The sequence below is a fragment of the Theobroma umbraticum genome, unplaced genomic scaffold, assembly GCF_002168275.2.
Source record: "Theobroma umbraticum cultivar Fairchild unplaced genomic scaffold, ASM216827v3 scaffold_12.0, whole genome shotgun sequence".
Lineage (NCBI taxonomy): Eukaryota > Viridiplantae > Streptophyta > Magnoliopsida > Malvales > Malvaceae > Theobroma > Theobroma umbraticum.
In genome coordinates this window covers 3,274,798-3,294,110 of record NW_018397272.1, presented here as the reverse complement: position 1 = coordinate 3,294,110, position 19,313 = coordinate 3,274,798, and the positions used below count along the sequence as shown (strand labels likewise).

The window sequence follows — 19,313 nt, the reverse complement described above, 5'->3', positions numbered from 1 at the left end:
TTGATATTTTAACTTGAACGGACTGAGTCCAGACTCCAGAGTAATTGGTTGAGCCTATATCAGTCAATTACTAAGAAAATTTAAACTAAAAAACTGAGTACAAAGGTTCTTTTCATCTTATTAGGTCTCTATGCAGAGCAGTTCAAGCATGGCTGTTTTCTTCTGCTGGTGAAAGGATTGTAGCTAGTCTAAGGAAAACCTTGTTCAGCCACCTTATCCATCAGGTAAGGCCAATGATATCAATAGTTAGTTGCAAGATGTATATCAAGTTGATTATCAGTACTGTGGGTTTAAAATACATGGTTCATGGTATCCTTAAGTCTTATAACTGATAAGATCCCAAGCATCACGTTCTGACACAGTCCAAGAGACCAAGGATTTGCAGCTTATTCTGCTTTTCTTTCTTATTAGCTTTTACCTAGAACTCAGTGATTCTGCATTAATGATCCTAAAATGGTTCATCAGGAAATAGCTTTCTTTGATGTTGCTTCAATAGGCGAACTCCTCAACAGGCTATCTGAGGACACCCAGATCATTAAAAATGCAGCTACAACCAATCTTTCAGAGGCACTTCGAAATCTAACGACTTTCATTATTGGCATTGGCTTCATGTTTTCAACATCATGGAAATTAACGTGTATGTTATTGCTTGTTCAATTAAGTTTGGTTAGTGATATTCTTCAAGATAGTATAGCAATCACAGTGGCTATTATTCATACTTAGTGCTAGCATCGGCGGTAGTGCCAGTTATTTCAGTTGCTATACGAAAATTTGGGCGCTACCTCAAGCAACTTTCGCACACAACACAAGCTGCAGCTGCATTAGCTGCCTCGGTTGCTGAGGTTTGTAAGAAGTATATATGATTTACTTTGGTTTGCCCTGCTTGGTTTTTATGCAATTTATAATTTGAGCCTTTCATATGCAGATATTGAGATGATCATACTACGTTATTGATATTTTATGGCAAGTGGGATTGTTTTGGAACCATATATAGTTATTGGCCTAGATATTCCATATTGTTAGAAGCCCATTGAAAGACAGCAAGAGAAGTTTGGTTTTAAAATTAGTTTTGATATATTCAAATGATGTGTGAAAACTCATAGCAATACACCTAATAGTTAAAAATGTTTTTGTTTTTCAGAGTTAGGAACAAGAATTTGCATTTTGCAATTTCACCAGTCAGTTTTCATAAGTTCATATTTACTTTAAAACTCAAATGAATTTCTAAAGTGGTCTGCTTAAAATCCAGAGATATGTTTTCAATATCGTGTATCATTAACATTTTAGGTGTCATAGACAAGTAAGGCAAGTATGGTAAGATTTGTTTGTAATAACTTTGAATTCCACACTTCATGAGCAACCTTGATGCTTAGGAATCTTTTGGAGCCATTCGAACAATTAGATCGTTTGCTCAAGAAGGTTATGCAATTTCAAAATACTCTGAAAAGGTTGATGACACGCTGAAGCTTGGACTCATACGAGCTGTGAGTTTCTGGAAGCTCGCCCTCTCTCTCTCTCTCTCTCTCTCTCTCTCTCACAAACATGCACACACGTATTCATAATCAATGATATTAGCAAAGGAAAATTGCATAAGTTCTACTGTTTTCTACAACAGAAAGTAGTTGGTCTATACTTTGGAGGGCTAAACATTGCATCCAAATTGTCTATTATCATAGTGGTGATCTATGGAGCCTACTTGACAATCATGGGATTTATGAGTGCAGGTTCTCTTACATCCTTCATCCTTTATAGTCTCACAGGTACTTCTCCCTGTTCACTTCTAGCCAAATTTACAAGTTTTTGACTAGTTTTATGTTCAATCCGGAATTTGGTCTGAGCAAATTCACTGAAATATTTTTTGCATGGTAGGTTTGTGATTAACAACGTTCTATGCTTAAGCTATGCAGTTTATAAAGAGATTGCTTTCATGGCAGATTCTGAGCAATAAATTTTCATACACCTCTCTCTCTCTCTCTGCCTGCAGTTGGGTCCTCAGTATCCTCTTTATCAGGATCATACGTATCTGCTATGAAAGCAGCAGGGTCAAGCAGGAGAATTTTCCAGCTCCTAGATCGTGTCTCCAGCATGCCAAAATCTGGAGATAAGTGCCCAGTGGGGTCAGTCAAATTACAATATCATTAAATTCAAATTCCAGTAGCTTAGTCTTATGCCAGGCTGTGAGAGAAATTTGTGTGACAGTGTTGAAATCAAGCATTCACCTATTTCTACACCTCTTCTTGTCCAGACAATGATTGCATTTAATCCATGATTTTATACTGTCAATGGCAGAAATCCTGATGGAGATGTAGAATTGAATGATGTCTGGTTTGCTTATCCTTCTCGCCCAAGTCATATGATACTTAAGGTAATGGTTTCTCTGCTGAATTTAAGCATGTCACACCATTTGAAACCAAAAACTCAAACATATTGTCCTCTATTAAATTAAGCCATGTTTTGCCTCAATAATGTGCATTATTGATACAATGGTGATGCAAATTGATGTCGTCAGTCCTTCCTTTGAGGATCTACATGCTAAACTTGAAGAATATCAACAGTAAAAAATGGGGAAACGGAAAAGTAAATGTTTAATAGTTAATTCTGGCTCTTTTATCTCCCCAAAATTGTAAGAATTTGAAAATTTACTAGCACGTAGATTGGCATTGCTCAACCCAAAGTATGGTGTCTATCCTGCCTAATAAGAAATTAACTACAGAATGAGCATTTCGTTTTTGGGATTTTATTTTTGTATCAGCATCCCCAAGGTGAAGTCAAGGAATTTTAGCATTTGTGAACTAGACAATGTAAATCTGATCGGACTGTTTGAATTGCAGGGAATAACATTGAAACTGAAACCTGGTTCAAAAGTTGCCCTTGTTGGACCAAGTGGTGGTGGAAAAGTAACATTACCATCCCTTTTCCGTTTCCCCTGTTTCCCTGTTATAGTATTTCTAGGCAGTTGATGTCATTCTCTTTTGCTGGACAAATAAATGAAGTTAAATTTCCAATCTGTTGCAGACCACCATAGCAAACTTAATTGAGAGGTTCTATGATCCTCTGAAGGGAAAGATTTTGTTAAATGGAGTTCCTTTAGTGGAAATATCACATGAATATCTTCACAGAAAGGTAGTGCTTTTGCTGATTTCTCTCAATATCTGCATGGCCTTCATAGAAACTCTAATCAAGTTCATCAGGAAACATGATTTGAACAAACTCGCCGATTTTTGAACATGAAAGCTTTTCATTTGCATTTGGTTATCAACTTTATCGACAACTTTTCCGCATTCCTGCAGCTTTCGTGGCCTTGACTTAAAACAGAATGAATGGAAGCATGACATAGTTTACATTTTCTACCAACCTTCCAATTATATAAAGTGTATGATTTCATCAATTTGGATTCACATAGTAGACATGATAGTTCCTCTGAATGCTTGGCCTAAATGCTTTAACATATTTGCTTCTTTTTTATCATTTGGATTTCCCCGATATTTCTTAGACACCCCCACTCTCCTTGTTTTATGGAATGCAGGTTAGTATAGTTAGGCAGGAACCGGTTCTTTTCAATTGTTCGATAGAGGAGAACATTGCCTATTGGTTCAATGGCAAAGCTAGCAGTCCTGAAGTAGAATCCGTTGCTGTAAGTTATAATCGTCTTCTAACTTCTATCTTTATATTTTACCAAAAAAATTAAACCTCCTTCACAAATTTCAATATTTCCTGATAAAGTAAGATGGTGCAGAAAATGGCTAATGCCCATGAATTCATAGAAAAATTTCCGGAAAAGTATCAAACGGTAGTTGGGGAACGTGGTTTGAGGCTATCAGGAGGTCAGAAACAAAGAGTAGCAATAGCAAGAGCACTATTAATGGATCCAAAAGTGTTGCTTTTGGATGAAGCAACAAGTGCTCTGGATGGTGAGAGTGAATACCTTGTTCAGGTGAGATTTACTGTTGCTTATTAGCATTTAAGCTTGTTCATGATGTTCGTTTCTCGACCTTGATATATTATCATCCTCTTCATAGGATGCTATGGATTCATTGATGATGGGTAGGACTGTTCTTGTCATAGCACACAGGCTTTCAACTGTCAAAAGCGCAGACAGCATAGCTGTTATTTCTGATGGTCAGATAGCTGAGAGTGGCACTCATGAAGAGCTTCTCAGACAGGATGGTATCTACACTGCACTTGTCAGGAGGCAACTACAAGGACCAAACACCGATATCTAGTTTAAAGTAAAACTATGTCCGAATACTAATACTAAAGTATGTTTGTATCTGGGATATTCATCTCAGAATCTTTAATGAAACTGGTCGAAAAGACTACTGCTAGACTACTTCTCAGATTGTTACAATAGTAAAATAAAAATATATCAACTGCCTGATAGCACATGTTTTGAATGAAACTCATGAAGGCAAATGATTCTGAGATGAAGGGAAAAAGAATGCTCACTTTGCAGAATGCTTGTTGAGAATAGAGTAGTCTAATATATAATAATTTTTTATTCCTTGCAAATACAGGAGAATTACCACTTGAACCAAATGAAAGTTTTAGTATTTGGTTTTTTTCTTTTTTCCTAAGATAAAAGTCCAGAAAATGCTTGATATGTTAATATTTTAAAATGAAAGAAACAACAAAAGATATGTCTAATACTTAAACTCCTTTTCCCTTTTTTTTTTTTTATAAAAAACAGAATATTTCTATACTGCAAATTTATCAGAATTATTTTCCTTCCCAAAGGCTTGATGAATTTTCCAAATCACTAGATAAAAGAAATGAGAAACAAGAAGAAAGATACTATTGATCCATCCAAATTTTCAGGGTGCCCTAAATACAAATAAAACACAATTTAAATGAACCTAAACATTCAACATTGGTAAATTGAAGTAGCTAATACTCTCTCAGAATGCTGCTCAAAGTATTGCAAAAACCAGCTCAAAGGAAGGCAGCTGTTATTGCAGTCTTCTACAGAACACAAAATCTGCAGAGAGGGACTAAGTGTTCGAGGTTATAAGCATACATCATACACCCAAAGCAAAGCAAAGTTTGTAAAGAAAAGAAGAGGAAAGAAAGCTCAAATGTGACCAGAAGAAATGGCACAGCCAAAACAGAACTCAGCTACAATTTGATTCACTGTGATACAGGTATCTATAAAAGTCATCAAGTGCTCACCCTAATGTCCGATACATTGTCTGCCCAATAATTCATACTAAAAAGAAATATCAACTAATCCTAGAATAAAGAAATACAAGTTGGTGCTGCAAATATGGGAATCGATCCCAAAATTCAGCATAGCAGTAAGACATAAGGCTTAAGCTAAGTAAACTATCACAGCAACAGAGTCTTTGACAGATATGAAGCTAAAGCTGACTGATATGAGCCTTGAGTGAAAAAATAAAACTTGAACTTAACACTGCACTGCAGGGCAGAAACTTTTAAATAGTGATGGTGCAGAAAAAAAGCAGAGGCTTCAATTTACAGAAGCCTTATAGGGTGTTTGTTGTATTTGGCAATTACAAGGGAGAGAAGATATGTTGCAATAACTGAAACGGAATATGTTAGAGGTGGCAGAGAGGAAGACTAGAGCAGTTCTTAAAATATTAATGCTTTGACAAGAAGCAATGAGGAAAAAGAAAAGATGAAGAAAATGATAGATTACGGCGGATGGGAAGGGTTAAGTAAAAAGAAAGTTTAGAAAAGAATTGAGAGAGCTTTTGAGTATAATCTCCATTAACTTTCCAATAATTTTTCATTGTCTCCAATTTTCAAAGTTCTCATATTTATACAAAACAGGAATGTTTTCTTAGAAGCAATTAAGAAAACACGTTTAATTATGAAAAAACGTATTTGTCATGCAAAAGCACGTTAAATAATGGTTTATTGGATATGAAGTTCAATCATGGAAGAACATGCTAGTTATGGAAGAGAACATTAAACAATGGCTTATGAAATCTTACGAGAATGACCATGTGGTTAGATAATGGGTATAAACTTTGGATAATGGAGTAGTGATATTTAATAGTATGTCACAGGTACTCTTAAAAAAAAAAGAAAGAAAAGGGTAAAGTAAGAAATGTTAAAAGGAAGTCTTCTTAACTATCTTCATATCTAAGTCACTGACCCAAATTCTTTAGAGCATCTCAACATAAAAATAACCAATGAATCTTACCACTCGTTCTAAGTTACTTTCATTTCTCAATATGAAATAACTATTCTACGTTTGTTTATATTTTGTAATATAATACTTCAAGAAATAATAATTAAACAAAATTGGGAACCTTCATTTTACCCCTACATAAAAATTCTTACAAAAGGTTTTATATATAAAATAAGAAGATGCACATAAAATAAGCAAAGCCACGCTTTTATATATTTTTGTTTTAAAGAATAAAGAATAACTTGTAAATTTATGCATTTATTATTATTTTTTTGTTGTGGTTATGCGTTTCGCGCTTGGGATCGTCCCTGGGTGCTTACATGTTTGAAACATCTCTGGGCATTTTCACACTTGGAATGCCTCTAAAACACTTAGTGCAAGTCTTTACCCATGCATGAAAATTTTATTATTGAAAATAAAAATTTCATATATAATTAAAATATTAAAATTAATAATAAACCTTAAATATTAAGATTGTTTTCTTTTTAATTAGGCAAACAAGATATGGGCTTTATTTGGGAACGTCCCCACGTGTTACGCACTCATAAAAAAATGTGAAATGTCCAAGAAACGATTGTGTCATTCTTTAAAAGTGAAAAGACTTCCACTTGCCGCCATAACTTAGATGCAGTCACCTATAGGTATCCATAGAGTAAAACAAATTTATCATGTATTTTGATGGTGTCAATGCTTCAACATTGATGATAGTGTATTATTTAGAAGCAGGTAATTTTTCTTTCTAGGCATTATGATTTACTTTAAGCATTCTCATTGACGTATTATAAGAATTTAAATGCAGGAGCACGCTAATATTCGATTTCAAGTCCACCCATTTTCTTTTCTGAATTTTCAACTACCAATCAGTGCCATAATAAGAGTATTGAACTACAAGTTTTGCAAATCTAAGAATACAAAAAGCAAAAACCATAGAAAAAGGAATTATAATAGTTTCACTGCATAAATAACTTATCTGAATTAAGGATCTTTGAAGACTATTCAAGCCAAAACCAAACATTGTCTCCAGTTTTGATAAATATCATCAATGTCACGATGACAACCAATGCATGAAACAAACACATAAAAGAAACTCCATTCAACATGACAAATCTTGTTCTTTTAAGAAATAAGATATTTTCACTTGGTCAAATTGCTTTCATGCATTGGTCAAGTCTCTCAAAATTTGATGGGATCTAACTTGGTTACCATGTTAAGTTTGTGAGCCAAGAAGTAATGACAAAGCTTCTACATTGCGGACACTAATGCAAGACAATAATTCTCTATCAGTGGGTAATTTAATTCACTTCCATGTAAACATCTACTCAGGTAACACATAGGTCGTTCTTGCCCCTCCACTTCTTGAATAAGTAAAACACCAATTGAGTGTGAAATTGAAATGAGGTACAACATCATTGGTTCCCCTTGGATTGGTATGGTCATTGTCTTGGGAAAAGCAAGAATACTTTTGCTTTTCTTATAGGCTTGTTGTTGTTGCTTACACTAGAAAAATGGAACCCTTTTGTTGAGAAGAGCTTGGAAGGGCATAATGATCTCCCTTAGGGCTGGAATGAACCTCCAATGTAAGAAACTATCATTAACAAGCTTTTAAATTGCTTCTAGTTCGATGAAAGTAACATTAATTGAATAGCCTTTATCTTCACAAGGTGCATGTCTATGCCTTTTTGGTGAACCACGAAACCCAAAAACTTATCAATTGTTACTCCAAAGGCACACTTCATGTGCAGCTTGTATTCTCAACATCGCTCGAACACTCTTCTCAAGTCTCCAAGATGATCTAGAGTTTTTTTAGACTTCACCACAACGTCAAACTTGTAATCTTCCAAGCAATCATGCATCATGTCATGGAAAATGGCTACCATGGCACGCTAATAAGTTGTATCCGCATTCTTCAATCCAAATGGCAAAACTGTATAATAAAAGTTACCAAATCGTTTTGAAGGCTATCTTCTCTGCATCAGCTGGTGCCATCCTTATTTGGTTATATCCACTGAAGTCATTCATGAACGAAAACCTCTCATGACCAGCAATAGCATCCACAAGAGTATCAATTTTTGAAAAAGGAAAATCATCCTTGGGACAAACTTAATTTAGATCTCTAAAGTCCATGCACACCCGGATTGCTCCATTCTTCTTTACAAGAACCACATTAACTAGCCAAGTTGAATAATGTATTGGCTTGATGAACCTAACTTTAAAGAATTTGTTGATTTTCTCCTTTATCTGGCTTTCTTTACAAGAACCATGTTAGCTAACCAAGTTGGAGAAAGCAACAAATTATAACGAATAGGAAAGGTTAAGTCAAAAGAATGTTTGGACGAGAGCTCTTTAAGGATAATCTCTATTGGGTTTCTAATAATTTTTCATTACCCTCGAGAGAATAATTTCAATTATGGAAGAACGTGCTTGTCATGGATGAACTCGTTCAAGAATAACTTATTGGATATGAAGTTCAATCATGGGAGAACGTGCAAATCATAAAAGAGTATGTTAAAGAACAACTTATGAGATATTAAGAAAATGATCATGTAATTGGATAGTAGGCTTAAGATTTGGACAGTGGAGTAGTGACACTTGATAATGTACTACATGTACTCTTAAGGAAGAAAGAAAGAAAAAGATAAAGCACAAATACTTCAAGGAAAGTTAAGAGGAAGTCTTCTTAATTATCTCCATATTTGAGCCACCAAATCAAACTCTCTAGAACATCTCAAACGTGAAGATAACTCATAAACCTTGCTACTCATTCTAAGTTACTTTCACTTTTCCATATGAAATAATTATTCCACACTTGTTCCTATTCTATATCACAATATTTCAAGAAATAATAATTAACCCAAATTGGACATCTACATAACTTTGAGTGCAAAAATCAAACTTGAATTTTATATTGCACTGCAAGGCAGAAACTTTTAAATAGTGATGGTGCAGAAAAAAGCGGAGGCTTCAATTTAAAGAAGCCTGATATGGTGTTTGTTGTATTTGGCTTGCTGTCTAGGTTTATGCAAGAACCCTTGCAATTGCACTTTGCAGCAGCTAAAAGAGGACAGAGCTATGTAAAAGGCACTTTTAATTATGGATTGTGGTTTAACAAAGCTGATAGCAATGAACTTGAAGGATATACTAACAGTGACTGGGATGTTTGGAAGATTCAAGAAGTACCTCAGGCTGTGTGTCCATCTTTGGGGTGCAGCATTTTGTTGGAATTCTAAGAAATAAGAAGTGGATGCCCAACTCATTGCTGAAGCTGAATATATTGCTATAATAGTTTTAGGAGATATGGAGGCACCTCAACTAACCCCAACTGTTTTGTGGATGGATAATAAATCTACTATGTCGATTACCAAAAGTCCTGTGCTGTATGGAAGAACTAAACACAAAAATATGAAGTTTTATGCTATTCATGAGGTAGAAAGGAATCAAGAAATATATGTTGAACATTGCAGCTCAGAATTTCAAGTTGCTGATATCATGACTCTTCCCAAATTCAAGTTTGAGTTCTTAAGAGAAAAGTTGGGAGCTCATAAAGAGAGCCTCAAGTAGGAGTGTTGAAGTTGAGCCTCCTTCATGAACTGAATTGACACCAAAATGACAATTGTAGAAGTTGGCAAGCTCAGTGGACGATCACATGCATGTGAAGATCAGTATTAAATCTTGGTTAGTGACAAACAATCCAGAATGGAGATTCAAGACTTTTTGAGTTTACCTGTTTCGGTCGTAAACTTACTTGTGTTAGTATATGAACGTGACTTTATGCAGTAAGTTACTTAATACTGAGCTCAGGTTCCTTTTTCTTTAAGTTCAGTTCAACAGCCAAAACGAATAAGAAATCCCGATACACACCATTTTTTAATAGATTTCCATGGTAGTCAACAGCCTCACCGTTTTATGTAGACATTCAAAAGTCCACCACGCACTAGCAAATCACCAAATTTGCAAAAATTAAGCCTTACCATATACCTAAGTCCTGAATCCAGGGTCAATCCCCATGGTTTAAGTACTGTTAGGACCCTTTATCCATTGGAGCTGTCAAATAAACATCATCTGGTGCTGCGTATGGTTGAATTGCAGTATGGTTGAGTGGTGCCGAGAAGTTGTTTCAGGCATAGGCATATAGCTTTTGGCTCAACATATCAACAATATCATTAGTCCAGCTCCTGAACATGCCAGTAGTCACTCACCCAAGTGATGGATTTGCCACCAGCATTCAATCTATAAACCGTTAGAACACTGTATTGGAAGGAACAAAATGGCTTCAAGACATTTGGCATTGACGAAACCAATTCACTATCTATCTACTGGTGCATGGTAAGATTATCTTACCGCTTTAACTTGTACGGAATTTTTCTGCAGAATAATGACACTAGAAGAAATGTAGAGAATATTGAAAAAGAAATGAAACATTGTTATTTGCTGTTTCTTTAAAGCCAAAAAAGAGTCTATTTATAAACATAATTGTTTATTCCCAACAGACAAAATTGTTTGTCTATTTGTATACATATATCTATTGTTTAATTATTTATACCTACACCTGTTACATGTTTTAAGTACCAAGTGTTTTTGTAATATATTAATTATATATGATTAATTTAATTAATTTCAAGATAGCCTAAACACGACTCAATTTGCACTAAAAGTTATTTAGACCAACTATTACCAACATATTCTTTTCTTTATCTAAAGAACTTTTTTTCCTTTTTGTTTTTTTTTAACTTGAGATTGTGGCCCAAACTTGATATCATTGAAGATGTCCAACATAAAAGCAGTGTATTTATCAACATAGAAGTACCCACGTCTCCGGCCGATCAAAGTGACACCACCAGATAATTGAGCTAATGAGTGTAGGAAGGGTATGGGGACACTGACACGATCTCAATTGCATTGATGAATGCACATGAATCATTTGAAGCAATACGAAATGGAGTGAAGGTCGATTCCAACTCCTGATTCAAGCAGAAATCTCCAACAATTGATTCAGCCATAAATGCTTGATCAGTAAACAAGGCAAGTGTAAGAACCTGCTTTGACAGACAAAACGTACTTGAATTCGGAACGCGGAGAAGGGCGGCCCTGTAGGAGATAAGTCTCTACAGAGCTACCTTGATTATCAGCCATATAGGTTGATTTGATTCCACAGGACCGAGCTTAGACCAGTTGAGTTGGGGTGATATAATCTTTTGGGACATAAAAGGGGTGCATCAACCCATTTGCACAGGTAGACTTTAAAACAAAATAGAATCACGAATTGCACTGTCAAAATTTCGGATTCATTGGGATCGTGATCCGACTAAAAGCATGGGAACACTTGGCGTACAAAGTTTTGCCCCATTCACAATCTCATCTATTGCTGGATAAACATGGTCTTCCAAACAAAATGGCTAACAAAAATAACTATAAAAGAATAACTCTTAACGAATCGCCATCCCTTGCATTGCCTGTGAGCCTTCTTCGACAACCTTGTTTGCTTTAATGGTGCTGATGAGACTGGCAACATTACCCTGGAAAATGAGATAAGACCAGTTTACTACGAATTACAGATGCAATTTAAATCAAATAAAATATGCATACTGCTATGGACACAATGACGTTTTACTAAAACCAACTTTAAACAGGTCTATATATCGGATCAGACAAATACCTACCGACAAGCACATAGCATATGCAGAAAACAACTTGGAAAACTTATCAACTAAGAGCAACAAAAATTTGAACATTCAAACAGATATATAGCTAGGTAAATAATAAAAGAGAAACCTTTTTATTGCCAACTGTTACAAATATGGTGCATATCATAGAAAGAAAAACTTGCGTGAAAAAATAAAGCATCAACTATGTGAAATTCTTTACCCTCCATGTATCTAGTTTTGATCGAAGAGACTGCCACTGATGCTGTCCAAATATGCGCTCAGTGCAGCGGCTGTGTGTTAAACAAAGATCCAAATTAAGAAAAAAAGGTATATTATAGATTAATCCAATGGACAACAAAGTAATGAAATCAAGCAAACTTGAATCACACATGCAACACATAAAGAGAGAAATAACAGCTTACCTCACAACCACAACCTGATTCATCTGATCCATTTTACAGTCAATTAACTTAGCAGTTATTGCCTTAACAACCCACAATTCCACCTCATCATCATTGATCTGCAAATACAAATACATCAATAAAAATAACCAAGATTATGCAGCAAATCTAATAAACAGGTAGCTAAGTTTACTCGAAGAGTATCCTTGACGAGGGCATATGGAATTTGTCCAGATTCATTACAGCCAAGATCAACCAATGACATCAACCTCATCTTTGTTATACAATCTTCATGAACAAGACCTGAACCATAGAGAGTAACAATAAATATATTATAATTTGGAGGGACTTTAGCTCATGCAATAGCCAACTATAAAAAGTAAAATAAAAGACAAAGCATTACCATAACTTTTCAGTAAGGTAGAATTTGCAGCCTGAAATTCCAAGTAGGCATCCAACTGCTGAGTCAGAAAGATCTTCAAAAGCTGATAGACCAATGCATATTTAGCATCCTTCTCCAATTGCCCTACAGCAGGCATATCTAATAGATCACACTGCAAAATGACAAGAAAAAAGTAATCTCTGTGCAACCCTGAGCTAAACAAGAAAAATGCAGAAGACTAAATAATCATGCATATACTCCACTAAAATGTAGGAAACAAGACAAGCGAAAAATTTTAAAAAAAAAAAACTCAAGAGAGATGGCCATAAAAAAGAAAGTTCAAAAGCCGAGGGGGCCAGGGGGGCATTCGAGAAAGAAAGGAATGGAAAACGGGAAACTAGGGGGGGACAAAAGTTTCAAGGAGTATCGCAATGGCTAGAACGAAAATAATCTCAAATTGAAAAAACATATAAAGTCACATCAGCTACGATCTGCAAGATCTAGTAAGACGTTAAGATACCTGAAACATGTCAGGTGCCTTCACAAATTCTATGACTGTGCGCACAGCTTCCTCTTTGGCTTCACTCATGGAGTATGAGTCCTCACCAGAGAAAGTTGCCAAATACTTGGTCAAGAATTTGAACGAATCCTTTGCAGAGCTGGATTGGCAGAAAAAGCCACAAAGTTAAATATATGTAAGAGTGCAACCAATATAAATACAGATATAATCACATATAGGTTAATGAATTTATGGTTTTGGGTTGCCTTATACCTTTTATTTTCTTTCAGTACATTTGCAACAGTAAGGAAGAGGTTCCTTTGACCCTTGACCCCAATATTCCACTCTTTCAAGAAACTATCAATGTTTTTGAAAGATGGTATGATAGGATCAGTAACTTTCCCATTCAATGCCAAATTTAAGGCTTGCATGAATACAAAGAACCGGCTATCTGGGCCCTCCAACAAATTATAGAGATTAAACAAGCTGGAACAAGAAAATTATAAAGACATAAGACAGAGCCATGAAAATTCCTATATGCTAGAATTGTGGATCATCATGGGACATTACATCTTTAAACGCATCACAGGCTTGTCATTTGGTTGTTGAGTGATTTTTGTGGATATGAGTTTCGCCACCTCAAGTTCTTCATCTGGATTTTCAAGCTTTGAGACAAGATTGCAGATTACAGTGAAGATACACTCAAGATCTGAAGAAAGATATAAAAAAGATTAATTATTGGTCAAAACTAGAACTACGATGCACATTTCTAAGTTCACAATCACAGCATTGTAGAAACCATATATCTAAACCTGCATAGCCTCATATTGTACATTAAATTCTTTCCACTCAATCAAGTTCCTTTTGCACCAGTGCTACTCAATTAAATGGGGAAAAAATGCTAATAAGAGAAGTCAAAATTACAATTTCCTGTCCTATATATGCTATATTGCTTGCCATTGAACTACATAATAAGGCTCTTTTTGGCTGTTGCTCCTACTACTTGCTTTTTACTTCCAAAACGTTGCAAATAAGCAAAATCCTGATTGATTAAAAATGACTAAAAGCAAAACTAATTCCAACGGAAATTTTCTATTGTAAACCTAAAATCAACCATTTTATTCTATTTAATTTGCAATCTTCAAAAACATTGTTTTCTTTTACGCCCAAACACGCTTTTAGCAACAGCAACAAAGCAGAACCAAAATACGCAGCCAGTTAAATAATACAAACGTAAATTAAGAAATTCAACAAATTCCATCGAAGCAAAAAATGAACTAAGAAAATGGTTTTTATCTCAATTCATAAATATCCCAATTAATTCAAAAAAAAAGAATTTAATTGCTGATAAATAAAAAAGAAAATTATGTACCTTTATCAGAGACCTTGGAAAAGACTAAATCAGCCGAGGTAAGCATTAAAGAAGCCAAATCCAACCATCTCCCCATCACCATACACTCTTGCGCTTCCAGACAAAGCCTCGTCACATGCGGCTCCGCAACCTTTCACCATAATTAAACAAAAAATTTATCGAACAAAATTGAAAATTTGATTTCACATTAAAATTTTCGAAAACAGAACTTAAAGATTACCTCCGGACCAGCATCGGCCCAAGCGAGTTCGGCAGTGAATCGGACGACGGCGAGCGCGGGATCTTCTTCGGAGGTTGGAACGACGGTTGCCATTGTCGTTTCTTAGGAGGGGATTCAAAGCTCTCTCTGCAAAACCCTAGCTTCGTTTTGGTTGTGGCAGCCGAGCAGAGAGTGAAAAACCCTAACTTTTTGAGAATTGTAGTTTTATGTTTGTTAAATATAGAAGACGGTTATTACCCTCTATTAACTTTTCCTTTTTTAAAAAAAATATTAAAAAAATCTTTATACTATCCAACAAAATTTTAATTAAATTTTTATTCAGATATCATTTTCAAATAAATTTTTATACATCTATTTTAAATTAAATAAAAACATAATTAGTAATTAATTTAGTAAAAACATCTCATATCAATTTTACATTATATACTATTAAAGTAACATATTAACATATTATAAAAATAATAATACATATGTTAATATAATATTATTACATGATTATTTTTTATTTTTTATTTTTCATTTCAATATTACGTGTATATAAAATAATAAATAATAATTTAACAACTTATTTAATCTAAAAAAAATACAAAATTTGATTAAATGTAATATAAAAATAAATAATTTTAGATATTATAAAAAACACAAAAAGGATAAGTAGTAGTGTTAAATTTGAATATTCTACTTTTTGGACAGTTTTGTTTTTTGGAATAAATGGAAAAAAAAGAAGAATAAAGTTAATATAAACGAAAATTGCATCTAACATTTTTTTTGTGAGTTTCCAATTTGCATCTAACATTTAACAAGCTAGATTACTAGTCAGCACTTGTCTTCTATCTTTCAACTGATCTTTGTACCTTCAAAGAAGCCAAGCCACTTTTGATTCTAAAATTTGCTTCTGCTTCTGCTTCTGCTTTACTTTCATGGCAAGACAACAACCATCTAGAATTGAAATTGAGCATAAAGGAATGACAGCAGCAACTATTGAGTCATCAAACACGTAATCATACAAAATATTTGAATTAAATAATTCATCAAGCAACAGCTTTTGATGAATAAGATTCATGACCTATGTCCAACAACAAACTCCCCACCAAGGCAACACATAAATACTAATTTTCTGATCTATCAATCATATATGCCAAATGGTTAACGGCTGATCCATCCGAGTGGCCAGGAATTAGTTGCTGCCGCCACCCCCAAAGAGGTAACCCAGAGAAGATCCACCACCTGGGGCAGCATGAACCTTGGTTGATGGTCGGTCCTGCACCATGAATACAATGAGTTTAGAAAATGCAATTACATGCCGTTCCGGTCACACCACCAAATAAAAAAGACGGGTTTCGTATTATTCTTCTGGTTCAAGAGGCCAAAGGAGAGATTAATACTACAAGAATTGGTGGGATTCTATAATACAGTATCTTAGCATACAAATTGGGTGGATATTTTTACCATTCATTCTACTGTGAAAAGGAAGAGAAATTGGTGTAAAGCATGGACCGCAAAGTTTGGAGTACAGATAAGTAGCACTCAGGAGAATTGAGAAAATAAGCAAAGGACGTGCATCAGTCAGTTTTGAGCCCAAGGCATTAGACATAACTCTTCAGATTGTGACAGCATTGGCTGAAATTGATTCAAACCATTGTTATAAATACCTAAGTTGGAACAAGGAAGTTTTGTGTTGCAGTTCTAAAAGGTCATCATAAGGCAAATAGAAGAAAGACTTTTCAATAAATACTTTCATATTCTCACAATTTTGAGGCCTGGATGAAAGCAATAACAATCCCTTATTCTATTCTACATTCTTAACAAGTAAATTTGTTTCATAGAGTCAGTGTCAAGGAAGCAAAGAATTTTTATTTTTTTTTCAGAAATGCAGGAAGCAAAAGAAATTTGAAGTAAACAATTTCTAAAGCATCTATTAGAGGGTGGAATTACTGTTCTATTAGCCTCAAAAATCCTACTCTGATTCCTTTTTTCTTCTGAGGATGAATTCACATGACTTTAAGTTGTTGGCTTTCTCAGCTGCACTTTTTGCTTCTGTACATTCCTGCACTCTTGGACTTCAACCCTTGGTGTCTTTTACTGTGCTCATGAGCTATTAAAGGAAAGATTGCAGGAGAGGGTTTCTAATCCCACCCAGTTCTTTATTGGAAATTACAGCAGTTTGAGGATGAAGCTTCTTCAGGAAAATTTAGTGGCTGTAAGATTTCATTCAGTCTTTCCTTCTCAGTTTTTCACTTGTTTTAGAACAATGTGGTTATATTACAATATTTACTGTATATCTATAGAAATATATATATAATTACGAGCATCATGGACATTGCACAAGATCATACCGTGATAAAGTTACCGCAGTTCTGCCCATCTGCCCTGAAGTAATTGTTAGTAAGATTTCCATGAATGCCTGCTGGAATCTGCTTATCAATTGGTGGAGAAGATGAAGCAGGCTTCTGATATGGCTCATTTTCTGCGGCTCGCCCACGGTTTGGAGTACCCTGGGCATTACTTCCACTCTCTCCAGTTCCAAATAGGTAGCCTAAGGAACTCTGTCCACCACCAGCACTGACTCCACGGCCCATTTTACCCAGAGTTCTTTCTTTCAGTAAGGAACCTTCCTGCAGAGAATTGCAATCACAACCACAATTAACCTTCACCATACATTGGTCATATAACAAGTGAAGGAGGAAAATAATCAAGAAACACCTAGGGTATACTACAAGTGTCTAGTTTACTCGCACAGAACCACACAAGAACAAAGATCCATATTCAAAATTTTGAAAGTCTATTGTTAAATTGGAGTCTGGAAAACTGTACAAACTACTAAAATCAAATGATCCTCCCAGTTGCTTCATGCATTTCGTTAGCTGAACTTCTCTTCATTTTACTACTCCAGCCTACAACCTCAAATTGCTGATGAAGACACAAGTTTTATGCATTTCCAGATTTTTATCAGTGCTACATTTGCTAAAATGACATTCAACTAGTTGATGGAATTGAATTTTGTCTACTCAAAAAACAAAAAGAAAGGCGAAAAAACCCCAATTCCACTACATCCACGTACAAAAGAGCTATAGGAGGATGCTATCAAACACAGTAGCAGATGTCTACATTTTCTCACAAAGTCCAAATTCTACAAATCCACATTTCAATTATTCAGTTTCTCATTGCCTAATGAGCTTAAAGCTACAAACTCCTAAACCCTTTTAAACTCAAGCCAAATAAGCCAAAACCTGAGACCCTTGCACCAATCGAACCCAATGTCAAAGACTACATTTTTCCTATCAAGTTCCACAAAATCTACAATTCTCATCTACCTATATCGTCCTCAGAAACCAACAAATCAAACAACAACATAATTCCAAGAAACCCCCAGCCCAAATCAACAAACCAAAACAAACCCAAAATCAAACAAGCTCAGATCAGTTAAACAATGCAAGAAAAAGAAGAAAAGAAAGGCCCAACACAATAACAAGGATCTAAAGTCCCAAAGCTTACAACTTTACAAGCTTAGAGCTTAGAGCTTACCTCACGTCCTTTTGAAACAAAGATTTAACGGGCTAAGAAGACCTTATATACGTTGGAAAGGATTGGAAGGAGATTAAGAAATTTTCAAGTTTGAGTTTTTATTTTTTTACTACTACTAATAATTGACGTTTTTGAAATTTAAAAGATTTGATTTTGACAAAGTCCACGTTGTCTGAGCTGGCTTTCGTTAAGTGGTCTGCATCGGTCTGTCAACGTCATGTCATGAAACTCACGTGTTTTTAGGAAGGCAAAAAATGATCTGGTGCTGTCTCATGTACGGTAAATTGTTATTGATCTATGTTCCTCTGGCCGTTTGATGGGTGACCGTTTAAAGATCTGAGGCTGAGATTGCTGGTATACTATTTTCTTGGTCATTAAATGGTTTTTGTCACAGCAACAATGGCAGCCATTTTTTCTTTATGTTATGCCGGTTAAAAAGTTTCTGTTACAACCAGAATGGCGGCGGTGGTAGAGAGGGGTCAGCCGTAGTATTTTGCAGGCCCGAATTCGGTAGAATGTAACAGGTCCAGCTGTCCCCATGACTCCACCGACGGCTACATTTCACGTTATAACTAAATAAATGGCATTAATTCATCAAAGCACTTTAAGGTTCCATTTTCAAAGCATGTAATAACCTTCAGCCGACATCCTTCCTTAATTCAAACCCAATTCCAGTCTTCTTAACAATTGATAGTTAGGTCGAATACTTCAAAATAGCATGGCTGACAAATTTTATGGACCAAAACTTAAAGCCCTAGTCCCTTCAATGGGGAGGGTTTCCTTCCTTTCCTGTGGAAACATGGAAAAGACGACGGGGGGCATTCACAGTTGTGGTTTGTGTTTGCAAACAGCTGTCATGACGAATATGTAACGATGCTACCAACCATACTGTTATGGCAGATACCAATCTTCTGCCTTTTTAAGATTTGTGTTTCCTTCTTTTTGCAAAGGGGGCTGGAAAGAGGTGTTTTAACAGTCTCACAAGGTAACAAAAACCCAAAAAACAGTGATCTGAAATTGTGGTTGTGGATGGAATTTTCAACTACTTCGTCGTCCCTTCTCTTGTATCAATGGAAGTTCTCTCCCAGTCCCTCTCTTCCGAAAATTGGACAAAGATTAGT

General features: G+C 35.3%; 3 protein-coding genes across 5 annotated transcripts; 1 reads left to right on the top strand and 2 right to left on the bottom strand.

The window, feature by feature from the left end:
* Positions 1-338: 338 nt before the first annotated feature.
* On the top strand, positions 339-4,366 carry LOC110426834 (ABC transporter B family member 25-like). Of its 2 annotated transcripts, XM_021442133.2 has the most exons (11): positions 339-637; positions 724-842; positions 1,374-1,484; positions 1,616-1,760; positions 1,985-2,117; positions 2,290-2,365; positions 2,832-2,897; positions 3,016-3,123; positions 3,527-3,634; positions 3,737-3,934; positions 4,020-4,366. In XM_021442133.2, the coding sequence occupies exons 1-11, from the start codon at positions 454-456 to the stop codon at positions 4,221-4,223; spliced, it is 1,452 nt and encodes a 483-aa protein (XP_021297808.2). In that variant the 5' UTR covers positions 339-453; the 3' UTR covers positions 4,224-4,366. The 2 variants fall into 2 exon arrangements, with proteins under 2 accessions (XP_021297808.2, XP_089641478.1); XM_089785352.1 differs by having other exon boundaries at positions 541-1,484; positions 1,725-1,760.
* Positions 4,367-11,387: 7,021 nt separating this feature from the next.
* Positions 11,388-14,877, bottom strand: LOC110426600 (uncharacterized). The gene is made up of 10 exons (XM_021441838.1): positions 14,668-14,877; positions 14,448-14,577; positions 13,646-13,784; positions 13,349-13,561; positions 13,097-13,235; positions 12,598-12,748; positions 12,388-12,497; positions 12,216-12,313; positions 12,014-12,083; positions 11,388-11,664 (listed from the first exon to the last, which is right to left on the bottom strand). The coding sequence occupies exons 1-10, from the start codon at positions 14,758-14,760 to the stop codon at positions 11,575-11,577; spliced, it is 1,233 nt and encodes a 410-aa protein (XP_021297513.1). The 5' UTR covers positions 14,761-14,877; the 3' UTR covers positions 11,388-11,574.
* A 728-nt stretch (positions 14,878-15,605) lies between these two features.
* LOC110426604 (protein SPIRAL1-like 1) lies at positions 15,606-18,350 on the bottom strand. Of its 2 annotated transcripts, none has more exons than XM_021441846.2 (3): positions 18,193-18,350; positions 17,004-17,282; positions 15,606-15,928 (listed from the first exon to the last, which is right to left on the bottom strand). In XM_021441846.2, exons 2-3 carry the CDS (start codon positions 17,244-17,246, stop codon positions 15,845-15,847), a joined length of 327 nt encoding a protein of 108 aa, XP_021297521.1. In that variant the 5' UTR covers positions 17,247-17,282; positions 18,193-18,350; the 3' UTR covers positions 15,606-15,844. The 2 variants fall into 2 exon arrangements, with proteins under 2 accessions (XP_021297521.1, XP_021297522.1); XM_021441847.2 differs by having other exon boundaries at positions 18,163-18,296.
* Positions 18,351-19,313: the final 963 nt, after the last annotated feature.

Coding starts and splice junctions, on each gene's coding strand:
- LOC110426600 (XM_021441838.1), bottom strand. CDS start 14,760: ATGGCAACCGTCGTTCCAACCTCCGAAGAAGATCCCGCGCTCGCCGTC. Junction 13,785..14,447: donor TTCCAAGGTCTCTGATAAAG/GTACATAATTTT, acceptor ATCTTTCTTCAG/ATCTTGAGTGTATCTTCACT. Junction 11,665..12,013: donor CAAAACTAGATACATGGAGG/GTAAAGAATTTC, acceptor CTCATTTTCCAG/GGTAATGTTGCCAGTCTCAT.
- LOC110426834 (XM_021442133.2), top strand. CDS start 454: ATGGTTCATCAGGAAATAGCTTTCTTTGATGTTGCTTCAATAGGCGAA. Junction 2,366..2,831: donor CAAGTCATATGATACTTAAG/GTAATGGTTTCT, acceptor TTTGAATTGCAG/GGAATAACATTGAAACTGAA. Junction 3,935..4,019: donor AGAGTGAATACCTTGTTCAG/GTGAGATTTACT, acceptor TCCTCTTCATAG/GATGCTATGGATTCATTGAT.
- LOC110426604 (XM_021441846.2), bottom strand. CDS start 17,246: ATGGGCCGTGGAGTCAGTGCTGGTGGTGGACAGAGTTCCTTAGGCTAC. Junction 15,929..17,003: donor ACTGCGGTAACTTTATCACG/GTATGATCTTGT, acceptor TTCATGGTGCAG/GACCGACCATCAACCAAGGT.